The sequence below is a fragment of the Lethenteron reissneri genome, chromosome 8, assembly GCF_015708825.2.
Source record: "Lethenteron reissneri isolate LAM-NWPU_2019-01 chromosome 8, ASM1570882v1, whole genome shotgun sequence".
NCBI lineage: Eukaryota > Metazoa > Chordata > Hyperoartia > Petromyzontiformes > Petromyzontidae > Lethenteron > Lethenteron reissneri.
In genome coordinates, this window is record NC_083786.1 from 9,894,018 (window position 1) to 9,911,779 (window position 17,762).

At 49.2% G+C, this 17,762-nt stretch overlaps 1 protein-coding gene across 1 annotated transcript; it reads left to right on the forward strand.

Annotated features, from left to right (window-relative positions):
- The first annotated feature begins 7,682 nt into the window (after positions 1-7,682).
- Positions 7,683-17,229, forward strand: CRLS1 (cardiolipin synthase 1). The gene is made up of 8 exons (XM_061580828.1): positions 7,683-7,710; positions 8,344-8,494; positions 9,272-9,410; positions 10,472-10,601; positions 12,627-12,712; positions 13,611-13,679; positions 14,368-14,459; positions 15,342-17,229. Exons 1-8 carry the CDS (start codon positions 7,683-7,685, stop codon positions 15,430-15,432), a joined length of 786 nt encoding a protein of 261 aa, XP_061436812.1. The 3' UTR covers positions 15,433-17,229.
- Positions 17,230-17,762: the final 533 nt, after the last annotated feature.

A 17,762-nucleotide genomic window follows, 5' to 3' on the forward strand; every position in this document is an offset into this window, starting at 1 on the left:
CGTGAAACCAGCCACAGGCAATTGGAATAAACAAATCATGTTTTAATTTATTCCCATTGTGTCATGACACTACTGGACATCTGTGAAATGCTGGGCATCTTGTCAAACAGAGCTTTATAGCTCATCGGATCCCTCCACTATAAACAAACACATTCTGACTCACTTTTCCTGGAGGGCCCTGCCAAGTTTTGACAGCAGGGGGCAATGACGACGACGAAGATTACAATATAATCATTTAACAAAATAATACATTTCGGATATTGTTTTTGTTTTTATTTGAAGGCGGTGTGGCAGCCCCATGCCCGACTGCCTTCGTCCCTCAAGCCCTGACGTTTACACCCCGCAACGAGCACTCGTTTACGGCTGAGTCGACCTAGGAGAGGCCCAGGATCGATTCGGATATCACTCGCCACTAATGCTGGCCGTGAGCGGGTATTTGACATCGGGGCGCGCCGGGTGTGCTAACCACTGCGCCACCGCTCTCTTCCAAAGAGAAAGATCCCCCGGATAGCCTTAGCACCTATGAAGACCGGCACGGCACACGAGGTGGTGAGTGGCCAGCACCACGCCCGGCCGCCTTCGTCTCCCGAGTGTTTACACACTGCACCACGTAGTCATTTGAGGCTGAGTCCACCTAGAGGAGGCACAGGACCGGTTCGAATATTCGCCATTGTTATTGGCCGTGAACGAGAATCAAACTCGTGTCTCTGCCGGGTTCGTGACTCAGCGCGCTAACCACTGCGCCACCGCTCTCTTCCACACACAAAGACAAAGATTCTCCATATAGCCTTAACAAACTGTTGGGGCAAGTATTGTTATCGAGCACCTATGAAGGCCGGAACGGCACACGAGGGGGTGAGTGACCAGCACCACGCCCGGCCGCCTTTGTCTCTCGAGTGGCCTGTGTTTTTACACACCGACCCAGTTACTCATTTGAGGCTGAGTCGACCTAGGGGAGGCCCAGGGCCGGTTTAGATAATCGTCACTGGCTGTTGGCCTTGAGCGGGAATCGAACTTGGGTCGCCAGGTTCGTAGCGGGGCGCGCTAACGACTACACTACTGCTCCCCACACACCCACACACCACACACACCCACACACCACACACACCACACACACCCACACACCCACACCACACACACCACACATACCCTCACACACCCACACACACCACACACACCAACACACCACACACACCAACACCACATACACCCACACACACCACACACACCACACACACCCACACCACACACACACCACACACACTCACACACACCACACACACCACACACACCACCCCCACACACACCACACACACCAGACACACACCCACACACACCACACACACACCACACACACCACACCCACACACACCACACACACACACCACACGCACACCACACACACCAACACACCACACACACCCACACCACACACACCCACACACACCACACACACCACACACACCCCCACACACACCACACACACACCCACACACACCACACACACCACACACACACACCACACACACCACACACACACCACACACACACCACACATACCAACACACCACACACACACCACACACACACCACACACACCACACACACCCAACACACACACCACACACAACACACACACCCTCACACACAGTGAGGGGTGGGTGGCGGCGGCCCACGCCCGAGTCTCGATACCGCCACCACCACTACGCGTCCACCTGGCCGCTCCCCACACCCTCCCCACTTCCATCACAGCCGGAGCCGTCACCTCGCATCCACAGCAGCGTCAAGTCCGGGGCTCCGAGGCGCAATCAGTAACAAGACACGGGGCGGGGGAAATAGGTTGGGGGGGGGGGATGATTGGGGTCTGGGGAGGAGTGATGGGGGAGCCTTTGAGTTTGTTCGGCACTCGAGTTCAGGTGTCCGCGTCTCCATCGCCACCACCACCACCACCGTCATCACGACTGCCACGGGCACCATCTCAACCAGCACCATCATCATCACTCGCATCACCGACCATCACGAGCAGCATTGCCAGCAGCACGACCAACGTTACCATCAGCGCCATCGCCACCGGCACCACTAAAACCACGACCAATACCACGACTAACCACGATCATCACCAAATCATCATCATCATCATTACCATCAACACCTCCACCACCATCCACCCCGTCCGTCTTCGCTATTCCCCTCGTCACCCCCAGCCTCTACCGCCCCCTCCCCACGCCCCCCCCCCCCCCCCAAAACAACTCCCTCGCTACGACCCTCATCACCACCACAACTGAAAATCGCTGTCGGGTAGAGAGAGAGAGAGGGAGCGTAGGGGAAAGGTAATTTCGCCTCTGGGCAGGAAACAAGTTGAGCTTGGAGGCGATTTGTCGTAAAGTCTCGCGCACACGTTACACGCACATGGCAAACATCACCAGGAATGTGCGCTCGGGTTTTTTTTTGTGGGGTTCTTTTAGATTTTTCGTAGCTACGGCTGCCTTTGATAAGACGCGCACTTCAAGGCGCAAGCGTGATGAATTGCACGCATTATTGCAAGGATAACATTTTTTTCACTTTTAATAAAACATTATTTTTGGTCCTTGCACATGACTGCGTCCTATAGATGTCACATTGGGCATCTCATCATCATCCATCAGCCGTGATCAGTCCACTGCTCGATAAAGACCGTCACCATCTGTCACAATTCTGCGATGTAACGATCCATCAAGCACCTGCACACGAGCTGATTTCCCCGTGAAAGAATAGTCCATTAGGAAAACCATGGAAAACTAATAATAATCACGACGCCGTTTTCCCTGTGAATGTGTCTCATCCATCCGATAGCAGGTACGACATGCACTGATCGAAAAATGTCGTCTGCATCGCGCGCTTCAGATGCGCTTCTGCGGCCGTCTGGAACGCTCTTCCTCCCGATATTTGTAAGCCACTGGGAGCTTTGTACCTTTAAATCTAGACTGAAAACTCATTTCTTTAGAACTGCTTTTTTCTGTTTAAGTTTGCTGTCCTTCCTCCGCACCTACGATAAGCACGGTTGGCTACATACGGTGCGAAAGAAGTTCGCTGCTTATCGTGGATATTGACAAATTAATTGGAATAACAGGTGAGAAGTTGCGCAAGGAAGCATGGCTTGCAATTGCACTGAAAGACGAGGTATGCATGTATGTTGAACTTTTTTCGCACCATACGTAGCCAACCGTTCTAATCGGAGGTACGCGAGGCTCACGCAAAACACGCACATTAGAGAAATGACATCGACGGTAAAGCATCAACGACAGAGAGAACAAAAAACGACTGAACGCAAAGGAAACGGACAACACAATCGAGGCAGTACAAACGAGACAGACCGTACCAAAATCATCGATTCGTGACAAGTACGACCCTCATCTTCTTCTTGGTTCTTTCGGTAAAGTCACGTAGAAGGGAAGTAATAAAATAATAAAAATAAAACATAATAAAATAATTCTCACGACGTTTCGGCTACAACGCAAGCAGCCGTCTTCAGGTGAAGAATGAGACACTGCCAAGCTAGGAGCTTATATATAAGCTGGGTTGGAGGTGTCTCGTTCTTCACCTGAAGACGGCTGCTTGCGTTGTAGCCGAAACGTCGTGAGAATTATTTTATTATGTTTTATGTTTTATTATTTTATTACTTCCCTTCTACGTGACTTTACCGAAAGAACCAAGAAGATGAATCCCTGCAGTCACGAAAGCTTTAAATCGAGACCCTCTTCTTCCTTCGCTCTGCGCAGGACGCATTTTCAGAGGGAGGGCCACTTTAGCTGATAAGACGACATCAGTGTGAGGGCCGCCACACATTTGAAACCATTTGGGGGTTTGACGGCATGACGGGGGGGAGGTGTTTTCACTCGTTGCGCATTATCGGAGGGGGGCCGCAATAAAGGCCATCAGGAGCCGTCAGTGGCTTGCGGGGCCTTGCAGTGAAGAGCATCGCTGTGAGGGATGACGCCCGGCGGTCGAGACTAACAGACGGAGTGGGAGCCAAAGCAAGGGAAACTCATCTTGCGAATGTGTGAGAGACGGAGAGATAGACAAGGGGGCAGTCAAGCAATAGCAGCGAATTGCGACACGTTCCAGACACGCGCGGGCACGTTACGTATGCGTCTTAACAGCGGCCAGGTTATTCCGCGTGAGAACGAGGGGCCCCATCATCATTCTGGGGTCGATACAATGAATACACCACATTGTGGGAAAATCGACAGTTGCTTTGTCCTGTGGGTTAGACTCGCTCCCACCAGGAGAATATGGAATTTCCACCACTGGCTCAGGACTGCAAACAGGCACCGCCCCAATGTTATTTGAGCAGGAAATCGCTTTGATCTATCTACTGCTAGATGAAGACCTCCCTAAGTCGTATGTGTGTCCGTATGTGTGACTGTGTATGTGTGTGCGTCTGTGAGTGTATAATATAAGCCAGATGTTGGTCCAGCCGAGACGGTGAAGTTTAGTTTCGTGTTTCATGAAAAGGAGCTGGGAGGGTCTGAGGCTTGACGCCACAACCACTAACAACCACATACACATACCAACACACACACAGACACAAAGACAAAGATCCCCCGTATAGCCCTCAACAGACTGTTGGGGCGAGTGCTGTTAGCGAGCACCTATGAAGGCCGGCACGGCGCACGAAGGGGTGGGTGGCCAACACCACGCCCGGCCGCCTTTGTCTCCCCAGTGCTGTTGTTTAGACACCGCATCAGGTACTCGTTTTAAGGCTGAGTCCACCTAGGGGAGGCTTATAACCTGGTCAAGTATGACTCCTCAATAATGTTATCCGTAACAGGGAATCGATCTCAGGTTGTCGGGATTTTGCACGCAATGCACCAACCACTGCACGACCGCTCCTCCATAACATCACAGATTGGGAGTTGGGAATTTGAAACGACATATTAATTGATTAAAACATATAATCGTGCAGGGCCGTTAAATACAATGTAAGTTAAAATAAAATAAACATATTTTTATTGTGTTCCATGGTGAAGATATAGCAGTGAAAATATCAATATTTTTGTTAAACACGTTTTTTAAAATATATATTATTTGATATTATTTTATTATTATAAAATATATATTTATATTATTTATATTATATATTATTTTATAATAATAAAATAATATATAATATAAATATATATTTAAATATTATAAATATATATTTCTATTATTTTATTATCTCCCTTCTACGTGACTTTACCGAAAGAACCAAGAATATGAATCCCTGCAGTCACGAAAGCTTTAAATCAAAGTTTTTTTTAAATTTGTTTATATTTACCTAACCTCTCTTCACTCCTGAAGGGAAGACAGGCATCGGAGTGCCAACACGGTTGCCACCTCTCCGTTTTAGACCCCGACAGTCCTGGAATTGGAATCGACAGTGTTCTTCGGTGGCAGGCGTTGATGTGTACTCAACGACAGTGTCGTAACGACTCAAGACGACGATGTGACAAGAGCCACTTTATTGGGACACAGCCACAGGACGGGACCCTAGGCTTCGTTCTTGTCTTCCAGCTTGTAAAATTCTCGTATCCCATAATAATAGTAGGGGTTTTCCCCTTTTTACTGGCAACAAAACTGAAACCTTTTTACGAGGATTCATGTCTGTATTAACCACAATACTTTCAGTCAAAATGCAAACAAAAAACACACTCATCTTCTTGGTTCTTTCGGTAAAGTCATGTAGAAGGGAAATAATAAAATAATAAAAATAAAACATAATAAATTATGTAAATATTATTATTATTATTTATTATTTTATTGTATTATTATATTATATATATTACTATTTTATTATATTAAATTATTTTATTATGTTTTATTTTTATTATTTCCCTTCTACGTAACTTTACCGAAAGAACCAAGAAGATGAATCCCTGCAGTCACGAAAGCTTTAAATCGAAAAAAACACAGTATGATAATATATGCATTGTCCTTGAAACTGATTGGTCCACACCAAGGGACGGCTTTCTTTTGAGCGTCGTCTCAATTGGTGCTAGACCAGAGGACGCCAAAAGGCGTGCACAGCTCAAAGACAATGCACTATCAAAGTAATGAGGGCTTGGGGTGAGCATCTACATCATTATACCTCCTTTGCCAGTACCAAAATATAATAAGGTTTCAGTTTTGTTGCCAGAAAAAAGGGAAAAAACCCTATTATTATATTTTGGTACTGGCAAAGGAGGTCTCATGATGTAGATTCTCTAATCCCAATTGAGTCATTCTCCAGACAACTTCTGACCGGGAGGATGTTTTGCCAATGCTGGTTGCGTAGCGTTGCGTGTGGATTCTTTGTTGCTCTGGCAGGAACACGGAGATTCTGGAGGAAACCCACGCAGAAGAGAGAGAGAGAGAGAATACACAAACTCCACACTCTTCATTTGAAGCTTTTGTGACTGCAGGAATCCATACTTTTTGGTTCTTTCGGTAAAGTCACGTAGGTATAGAATAAGTTACATGCTAATTTCTCACATTAACATCACTAGCCCCGGGCCACTTATTTATGACCCTTGGGCTACACCCATTTCAAACCTTTTAAAACAGTCTGCTGCCTCAGCAGCAGACCATGCTTTCCCACCTGATGACGGACGCTTGTGTTGCGCCCGAAACGTCGTGATTCATTTTATTTTATACCTACGTGACTTTACCGAAAGAACCAAAGGGTATAAACTCCACACTAGCACGGTTGGCTACGAACGGTGCGCAAAGCAGTTCAACGGACTCACACACACACAGAGAAAGGCGCCCTAGTCAAATCTCGAACCGATGCAATTCTTCTCACCGTGAAACGCGAGTGTTACCAATGCCTGCCAGAGAGATGGATGGTGGCGATGTTTCAAAAACAGGGGGTCTGCTCTTCATTCATAAAGTCACATAGAAGGGAAATAATAAAATAAAACATAATAAAATACATTTTATTTTGTAAAATTTGTATTTTTATTATTTTATTATTTCCTTCTATGTGACTATAATGATAAAATAACAAAAATAAAACAAAATAATTTTATTTTATTATGGTTTATTTTTTATTTTATTATTTCCCTTCTACGTGACTTTACCGAAAAGAACCAAGAATATGAATTTCTGCAGTCACGAAAGCTTTAAATCGAAATCCATAAAGTTTTAAGTTCACAAAGTTTAATTCCCCAGTAAAGCCCACGGGGGCCAACACAGCCTCTCTTTTGTTTCGACGCCGCCGCCGGAGAGTCTGAAGCGTGTAACCTGGCGGGAAAGGATAGCGAGATGTGGTGTCATCCACGCAATTGGTTTGAGGTTGACACTTTGACCCAATGACCTTGACTAAAAGTGGACGTTGAATGCGATTGTCGTAAAACGTCGTAAAACGAAGACCCCTCCCCTCCCTCCCACCGACTTTCACCGCACGCGGAAAAAAACTACTTTACGCCCTCGACCTCGTCAGCTGTCGCGCTGCTTTACGGCAGCAATCATGGCCGCGCCCAGGCCCCGCGTGTTGTCCGCTCTGAAGTTGTTGTTGTTGTCGTCGTCCTCGTAAGAGTAAACAAAGACAAACAAACAACCAAACCAACAGCAACAACAGCGGCACCGGGCGCTTCCTGCACAACGGGCCGGGCAGCTGTACGCGCTGCAGTGCGTGTGAGGACATGAGCAACGTCTGACTCGCGCGGTGAAAGAGGGCGAAGATGGTGATGGTGACGATGTCAGCGCTTGGTCGGTGCCTCCGTTCCTCGTCGACCTCCTCATCCTTCTGTGTATCCTTCTCACACTCCTCTGTTCTTTCATTATCACCGTCATCATCGTCGTCGCCATCTTCGCCGTCACTGTTATCCCCCTCACTGTCGCCGTCGTCAATACTTGAATCAAAATCGGTCTCCCCTTTCTGCCCCCTGCCCTTGGTCTCCTCCTCCTCGTCGTCGTTCTCCACTTCGTGCTGCTCCTCTCTTCCCTCTTTCCTGTCTTGTCCCGCCACCTTTCCGTCCAGTTGCTCCACAATACCATCATCGTCACTGTCACCGTCACCCCCATTGTTCTCACCCTCTGTCGTGGGAAAAACACGAGGATCTGTGGCGTCGTTGAGACACTTCAGGAGACCAGGCAGTCCAGCCACCACGACCATCCGCTCCCGTTCATTGGGCAACAGGAGCACCTGCTATGCCTGCTGCTACTGCAGCTGCTGCAACAGCAGCAGCCGCCACGGTGGCCTCTGTCCTAGTGAACGGTCGCTCAGGGCCCCCCAAGTCGTCACATCGGGGTGGCGCTGGGGTCATCCCCTGCTGCGGTCGACTTGGAGGGGCGTAGCGCGAACTCCTCACGCCGGGGGGAGCCGCTCCGCCGGGGCGAAAGGGCCCGAGGAGGGCAGCGGGGGAAGCGACGACACCCGGGGTCGGGGTGGAGGAGGAGGAGGGGGCGACTCGTCGGGAGCTGCCTCGGGGACTCGGGCTCCCGGCAACTCGGCCAAAGAGAACATCTTCTCAGAGCTGGTAAATTACCCTCGGTTTTTTTTATTTGGAAAAGGAAATTTAGCCGTTAATTTTTTGGTTATATATATTTTTGCAGTAGTATACAACTTTCCTAAACAGCGCATTTTTTGTTTTGTTATTTCGGCTTAAAGCTGTTTTTTTATGAAGCATACTTAAGCTTGGATTACGTAACGCGTTGCAAAAAGAGTTTGTCCTCGGAAGAAGTTTATTAGTACGGACGCCCACCGGTACCTGTCAGGTCGTAGTCCTTTTTTGGTCTGGCATGTCATCAAGTTTTGTGGAAATCCTAAACTACATTCGACCGTTTTTCAACATGATAAGTCCGTAAGAGTAAAACAACTTGATTCTAAAGTTTCGTTCATATCGGATAATGTCTACGAAAGTTATCACTCCTCCACGTTACAGACAGATGGACGGGAGCTAACGGCTTCATTCTCATCCACTTACCTTGCATATTAAGTAGCCTCCCTCCTGAACCTCCTTCCGTTACTCTCTTAAAGCCTCACGGCTTCTCTATTGCCCATACTCTTCCTTCCCCTCACCCATCCACTCCTTCACATCCCTCCCTTACCCCTTCTTGATCCCCAAGTGCCTCTATTGCAGTCACTCATTCCTCAGTCCTAGTCGAACGCCCCCACCATCAAAATCATTCCATTCTGTCACCGTTTTGTAAGCTCTTGTCAACCGCCTTGGACGAAGGCGCTCTATACTTAGCAATTATATTATATTATCACCTTATCTGAGAGTACTGCATTTGACTGGTGGGCATTTGTTTTTGGTGTGCGTGCCAGTACTGAGAACCCCTGGACGGTGCCCAACGCCCTGTGCGTGACGCGCATCGCGCTCTCTCCCGTCATCGCGTGCCTCGTCGCCGACGAGGAGTTCGGCTTGGCGCTGGGGCTCCTCTCGCTGGCCGGCGTCACCGACCTCGTACGACGCGCCCGTCTCCAGCGATATTCGCATCCAGCACCCCCCCCCCCCCGCACTCATCCTCAACACTTGTGTGCTTGGCTTTTTTTGTTCAAGAGCCCGGTAAAAGGCAGGGAGAGGGTGGGGGGTACAGGAATTCCGTGGAGCTGAAGTCCAAACTCAGTAGGTTATGGGAAGGGGAGAAGGCTGGGCTCAGTGCATCACTCAGGTAGTAGGGACTGCGAGCGAGAACGTAGGTTTTTAGTGTGCTTTTATTTGTATTTTTTTTGTCTTTCTATTATGTTCTAATTAATTCATTATATTGCCGTTGTGTTGTTCCAACCGAGCCTTGGTAAATGCAGGCTCCGTAGCAGCGGTCGAGGAAGAAATAGAATGACTAAAGAGTTGTAAGACATTTGGCCTTCCCCATGGCATATTGGTTGAGGTGTGGAAGTGATTAGGAAGAGAAGGGGCACTGATTCAGTTGAGTTGGCATTAAAATAAAACCAAAAACTTTTTCTGGGGCATGCATCAGGTCTTATTCATTTCAGGATGGGGATGAGTGGAGGAAGCAGACGAGGGAGATTTACTCTGTGAGTGGGAATAAATGCCACGAAGAAGACGTTCCAATCGTTGGGATTGCCATGCCCCCATGCTATGAGAACACTTCCATTCATAACTCTTATATAGCCAAGTGTAACGCGACAAAGGAGAGAAGTCAGTTGTTGATATACCCAGGGCACAGCAAGGGTCAGGAATCGGAGATTTCAGGACTGAAGGAGCGCAGGGCTACAGTGGTTTACTATGTTGTCCGTATATTGTAAATCAGTCTGTACAGAAGAGAGATGGCCTGGATATAAAATTACCCTCCCAGAGAGAGTGGAATTAGTCCTCATGTCAGGGAGGAGGACCTCACAGACGAGAGTCCGAACCTAGTGTATTAATATCAACGTGGGCAGCAATGTCTCAGCATCCCGTGTGAAACGGACCGCGATGCGTGTCAAAGAAAACGGTGCTGTGATGTCCGGGAAGAGACCCGTGCTTTACGGACTTGCTGCACCCTGTTTTTGTTCCGACGGCAGCTGGATGGATTTATCGCACGGACCTGGCCGAGCCAGCAGTCCGCGCTGGGCAGCGCCCTCGACCCACTCGCAGATAAGATCCTCATCAGCGTCCTCTACATCAGCCTCACCTGCGCTCACCTCATTCCTGGTGAGCATGAGTTTGCTCCGCTCACCGCGCAGTCCAGATGTTATCCCGCGCCACTGGCCGACCTTGTTTAGCGAGGCTCTCCTCGATATAAAAGATTTAAAAATACTTTTAAAAAACATGCTTTAATGAAATGTACTGTCCGAGCTGCCCCTCCCCCTGCCCCCTTCCCCCATCGCCCTTCCCCTCCTTCCACATCCCCCGCCCCTGGGCGTGGCTCTCCGAGGCTTACCGTGACGTAAGGGACCGTGGTCATTTACAGGCAACGTCAGTTGAGCGTGGACAATTAGAGCCGTCAAAAAGATTGTTTAAAAATATATATTTTTTATTTTCAATGATAGAATATAGTATTGTCATCAGTATGACATAGCTATACGAAGTTTGCAGTCGATACAACATTGGGAATACGGTTGAAATTGAGTTACAAGATTTTTGGATACAACACATACAGTAAGTTAAAGAGTGTCAAAAGTTTTAAAATAGATGTTTTGGATTTTTTATGATAGAATATCGTGTTGTCATCAGTATGACATTCCTATACGAAGTTTGCAGTCGATAGCACATTGGGAAGTGTGTAAAAATTGAGTTACAAGATTTCTTTTTTGAGGATGCAACAGACGAAAAGTGAGTTAAATAAAAGCGTGTAATAATAAATGAACGGCTTAGGTCAGCGGTCGGGAACCTATGGCTCGCGAGCCATATATGGCTCTTCTGGTGGCGGCATATGGCTCCCAGACAATTTTGAGTTGAAAAAAAATGCAAAAATCAGTTTGGAACTGATTTTAAAATACTTGTGATATTGCTTAATAATACTGTGTCATTTTAAAGTAAACAGAAATTAGTTTTGAAGATAAATTTCACGGGTCACGGGGCCTCAACGCCTGCATGAAGCTCAACCTCACCACGTACGAACCAGACTACAAGGCCATCAGCAAAACCATGCAGCACCAGAAGTCGCATTAAAAGTAATACATATTTAATTTATTATACGTTAAAAATACTATATGGCTCTCAATGCAATATATTTAGAAATATTTGGCTTTTATGGCTCTCCCAGTCAAAAAGGTTCCCGACCCCTGGCTTAGGTGAATACGAGACGTTTCTCACCTGCCCTCGTCCAGGTCTATGCGAGTACTTGGCGTACACCTGCACCCAGTGACAAATGACTTGGACTTACTATTTTTCCACATCTTGATTTCTCCCAAGTTTATTCAGATTGTGCTGTCGGCTTCAGGTCATGAGACCATGTGTCCATTGGGAGCTCTCGCAGAGCAGTTGTTTGACAACGGTGTCAGAAGCAAATGTCACAGAACTACTTCTGAGATCCCTTCAAGTGCACCTCTGGTACACAGAGTAGAGGGCAGCACTCTTCAACCTGTCCTACCACAGGGCATATGTTTTTTTCTTGCCACTGGGAGCAATGTTCATCGTATGTCGGTCGTGCCAATATTGGTTTCATTTCTCAAGAGCTTGCATTTGATCAAAATTAAGTCATTATTGGTGAGTGTACCAAGACCTTCAAATCACGACACTTGAGAAGCCGGTTTGAATTCTCAGCAGTGCCATCTCAGCGCTCTGACCTCTTTGAGCCACTCGGCCATCCGCCCACATTCAGAGACACTGGTTCGTATGGTCTCGCACACTACCCGCACTTAATTGAAATAATAATTTACGGCCCCCTTTGTTAAACCGTGACGAACCTAAACTAAATTACTTACTAAACTATTTTTTATTTTACTAAGTAAGGCCCACTGAGCTATGTAGCTCTTTTTCAGAAGCAACCTGGCCACAAATGATAACTCAACGAAGTGGCTTATCACGTGGAAGTTTATCGCAACCAAATACTCCGAACGCACGTCGATTCTAGATGTGGAGGGAAAATCCGGAGGACCCAGAAAAAACAATCCACGTGACCACGGGGCGAACATACAAACTCCAAATATGACAGGCGTCAGGGTCGGCATCGAACCCACGACCTTCTATATCCCAGGCGAAGTAGTTAACATCGCGCCATTGTGTGTTTGACAGTGCCGCTGACCGCCCTGATCATTTCGAGGGACATCGCTCTCATCGGCGCTGTTTTTTACGTGCGCTACCGCACAGTGCCTCCTCCAGTGAGTACCGCACTAAACCTGCACTGGCAGCAGCATCATCAGCAACAACAGTATGATCTATCCACTGCTGGGACCAAAGCATCCCTAAGCTGCTGTCAGCTGTCGCTCACGGTCGCGAGATGCAACGATCCATGCACCTTGCTCCTGCGCACGAGCAGATTTCATCGCCCCGTCTCCACAGTGGGCATCCTATCCAGTTTGTTTCCCTCCTTTGGCTGCCACTCTGTCATAAGTAAGGCTAGACCACCCAGCCATCATCCCTCACAGCGACATGTCCTGCGCAAAAACCCACTTGCACTTTTAATAGTCGGTAAGATGTTTCTCACTTACGTATGACCTCTTGTATCCCTCTGACTTTCGGTGTAATTCCCAGCGTACACCTCTTTCGCCACGCTTGTTTGCGCACTCTTCAGCTTTTGTTTCAGTATCTTTGTCAGTGTCCGTATTTCTTATCCACGTGTCACAGCGGCTCATGCTCACTGATTTAAAAACTCTCTTCATTAGGGCACCTCTGTTTGTTGATCTTCATTAAGGTAATCGTCATGTAATTATTTGCACCGCGTTTTACACCCGTCAAAATTTTTGCCTATCGTGCAGCGCTCTGTTAATAAAAAAAAAACCTGCCCATGTTGAGAACTACAGTGAAGTTTTAACTTGAATTAAGTTGGACACGTAGTTTTGGGCACAAAATCTCTGCCGCTTTGCCATTCATTCAGGTGATCTCGATTCAGGAGTCGCGATCGCAGTGCGTATTTGTTGCACGTTGAATTTAAATGACTTGCGTTGTGTTGATTTTTTAACGGGTAGCGTGCCGAGTACCCAACTTACCCTTAGCGCTGGTTATAAGCACGTATGTAACTTGTTGTTCTTGCTGCTGTGTCGTTTTATATATTTCTAGTGCACCCTGGCTCGATACTTCAATCCACGTTTTGCTACTGCTCAGCTTAAACCAACGCTCATCAGCAAGGCAAGTCGATACATGTTATGGACCAATTACAGCTTTTCAATCGATCGTAAGACAATCCCAAGCGTGTATGTGTAGCGGTCAGCGCGCTGCACTCAGCGACCCGAATACGAATCCCGCTCATGGCCACCAACACCGGTGCTGATTACCTGGACCGTTCCTGGGCCTCCCCTGTTTCTACTCAGCCTTAAATGAGAACCTGGTACAGTGTGTAAAAAATTTCACCACTGGAGAGACAAAGGCAGCCAGGCGTGGTGATGGCCACCCACCACCTCGTGTGCTGTGCTGGCGTTCATAGGTGCTCGCGAACAGCACCTGCCCAACAGTCTGTTAAGGCTATACAGGGGATCTTCGTGGAGTTATGGGTAACTGTCTAGGTCAGGGGTCTGCAACAACAATAACAGCCATTTTTTTCGATTTCGGTAAAAAAAACTTCAATATCTCAAGAGGCGCAGTGCACGTGGTGAATACGAGACGGTGTGGTCCTTAATAAATAACGTGTCACGAAGCGGCCCTCGAAGAGCCGCATGCGACTTTGGAGCCACAGGTCGCCGACCCCTGACCTTGGTATAAGTCAGTTGAAGCCTTGAAAGTTGCTCGCTCACGGTACTTTCCCCCACGCCTTATGTAGGCGGAACAAGAGATCTTTGCGCGTGCGCGCGCATTTGACCGTGCGTGCGTGCGCGCGTAGGTGAACACGGCCGTGCAGCTCTTCCTGGTGGCCGCGTCTCTGGCTGCACCGGTGCTGCACCAAATGGACAGCCCCCTGCTGGTGGCGCTCTGGTGATCCCCGCCGCGCTGCACACCACCACCACCACCACACTGCGACGCACCGCACTGCACCGCCTTCGCCGACCCGCACTGACCACCCTAAACCCCCCACTGACCACGAACAGCACAGCGTAGGGAGTCGCTCAGCCAGCAGTGACAAAAGTTGCGTCTCGGCAGTATGCATGTACTGTATGTTGAACTTGTTTTGAACCGTATGGAGCAAACCGTGCTAATCGGAGGTGCGGGGAAGGACAACAAACTAAACACAAGAAGCAGTTCTAAAGAAAACAGTTTTCAGCGTCTGCTGCACAGTCAATGGCTTCGGCGCTTGCATTTTTTTTTCACACGCGGTTTCACCACCAGAGGGCAGAGTCGCATTGCACGACATTTACCGCGGTAGGTCAAGTTGCATCAGGCCTTCTGCTCCAGCGCAACATCGGCAGCATTGGTTAAGCACGAGCAAACTCGGGACCAGTTTCGATATACGGCGTCGTCCGTCACCAGAGTCAAACTTGCTTGTGGACCTATGCTGGTGAACTGCCCAGGTGTTTATAGTCAAAGACCCTGTCGGAAAGACACGGGTCCCAGTTCGAGCATGGATCTGTGTGTGCGTGGAGCGGCAGCGCAGTGGTTGCACGCTGCGACAAACCCGCCGACCTGAGTTCGATTCCCGGCTGCGGTTAACACCAGCGGCGTGTGATATCTGAACCGGTCCTAGGCCCACTCGTATGTTGATGTCTAAACATCATCACTGGGTTAGACAAAGGCAGCTGGCTGGCCATTATGCTGGGTCACACCCCCCTCGTTACGCCATTCTGGCGAGCAGCACTTGCCCCAACCAGCCTACGGAGGCTACACGGAGTGGGGGGGATCTTTGTGTTTGTGCGCCCCAAGGTACGTGACGGCGCTCACCACCGTGGGATCCGGCTACAGCTACTACCGCTACGGCCGGCAGACGGTCCGCGTGCTCAACGGGACCAAGTGACGGAGCCCCGGGTCTCCCCGCCCGCCACTCGAGGCGGGGAGGAGGGGGGGTGGCGTGGGGGAGATGGAGAGAGGCCGCGTCAAGACGTCTGCCGTGCTCAGTGCCGAGCGTTGCAGCTGTCGGGGTGAAGCCACGTCTGCACATTGGATAAAATTTGTCCTCTCTGCTCCGGTTCATGTCTCCTAGTTTTGACCCAGCCTAGGCGCTCGTTGGCCTAGCTGGCGAGTGTGCAGGCGGTGCAACTGCACCGGGGTGCAATGAACATTTTTTTAAATTTACCAGGTAAGGCCAAATGGGCGATATAGCTCTTTTTCAGAAGCGACCTGGCCACAAATGATAGGTCAACGAAGTGGCTTTTCACGTGGAAATTTACAGCAGCCAAATACTCTCACGAGCACACATTGATTCTTAATGTGGAGGGAAAAACCGGAGTACCCGGACAAAAATCCACACGGCCACGGGGAGAGAGGACATGCAAACTCCAAATGTACATGCGTCAGGGTAATGATCGAACCCACGACCTCCTGTTCGAGAAAGTTGGCACAAAATGTTTCAATTTCATTGCGTTGCACACAGAGCCCATGCCAACCATGCCAACCATGCTATACCACTGTGTGCTGTCAGGGGGCGGGTGTTAGGGGAATTTTGCTTTGATTTTTTTTTTAGTTTGACATCCAACCGGCCATTGTGAACTTCGGTCAATCAATGTTATTCGTGAACCCTTTGATTTAAAGGTTTTTGTGAAGGGCATGTTGAATGTAGGTGTAGTTTAATTTGATTTGGATGTGTTCCCCCCCCCCCATACCGTAGTGTTAACCTCCATTGCTAATCACAAAATTACCCACGTTTGTACCTCTTAACACGATGTCTTTGAAGCGAATGTATCTTGAATTATCGGCAAGCTCACCTATGATCCTGTGTGAGAGCTTGACCTTCAATCGGAAGGTCGCAAGTTCAAATTCCAGTCGGGTTGAGGCTTGGCTCAGCCCATCATCACGTAGTGGTCGATAAAATATGCACCGCAGTCAAGAGTGGTCATACGGGAATACCTGCCCCCGTCATATGAATGTGTAATTTCCACTGGCTCAGAGCTTTAAACTTGCTGATGAGCACTCACTGCCTCGCTGTTGGTTGGACAGGAAATCACTTTGACCCGTTGGATTTTATTTCGTGGTAGAAACTGCGGAGGGACTTCCGGATCTCACAGGCGGCCTCCTTGCATCGTGCCGCAGCCTCAAACCTCGCGCCGGGCCCACCCCTGAGCGATCGGTCACGCAACTCTGTCTGCACGCAACTGAATTTGCTTGTGTGTGGACGTCTCTCTACAACCGATTGCGAGCGGTCGCGCAACTCGGCCGCTCGCAGCAGAGACGTCGATCTGCTCGCCGATTCGTCGCGACGTGCGTCATCACGCGGCACGTTCGCCAAATGTGATTGGTCATTGCAATCCTGACGTGGGTGGGGTGGGGCGGGATGGGGGGTGGAGCTAACCGGAATAAGGGCGGGGCATGTGGTAGAGGGCACGGCCACGCAAGTCCTTGTTGTGCAACTACTCGCTCGGATGCGGACAAAGCAGTTGCAGGCGGTTCCAGGGAAGCGATTTGATCGATCGCTCGGCTCGTCGTGCTGGGGCACGGTGACGATGGGCGGTGCAGTGGTTAGCGCACCTCGCTGTGAAGTAGATTCCCGGCCACGGCTAACGTCGTTGTCGGGTCTCTCCGCGCCCCCTTCACCAAGCCGCACCAATAGGTGTGGTGAAGTATGGTCATACAACCACCATGATGCAACACAACTTGAGGGGGGATAGGGTGGGTGCTTCGTCAAGCAGTGGCTTGGCAAAGGGTTGTACGTTTATTGTGTGCGCAACAAGTGTGACACAGGGTAGCTGTCCACGGTTCGTGACCGCACGCTCTACCGATCGGCAAATAGCGCCGGATTTGACTTGTGCCTTATTGGTGCTCGATTAAGTAACGCCGAGGCTGCACGTCAATTGGTTGATTGCTGTTTGCGTTGTAATCCGTTATTCCTGGGCTGAGTGGAGGTTAACGAGGACGCTGGTAACCGCCGACAAAGCAAACGGCGTGCCGATGATTCGGCCACTTTGGGCTCTTCGCCCGTCACCAAATCATCCGCAGTGCGTCTGACCCTGTCACATCTCGGAAGCTAAACAGTCCTGAACTGGCCGCGGGGATTTGTGGTGGGTCGTACCTGGTGGGGATACGTGGTGAGCAGCGGTAGGGCAATTGAAGTTAAATCCATTGTTGTACTGATCTTCTGCGCTCCCACGTCTAACCTCCCGCCTTCACCAGCATGACCCCCTCCCCCCGTGG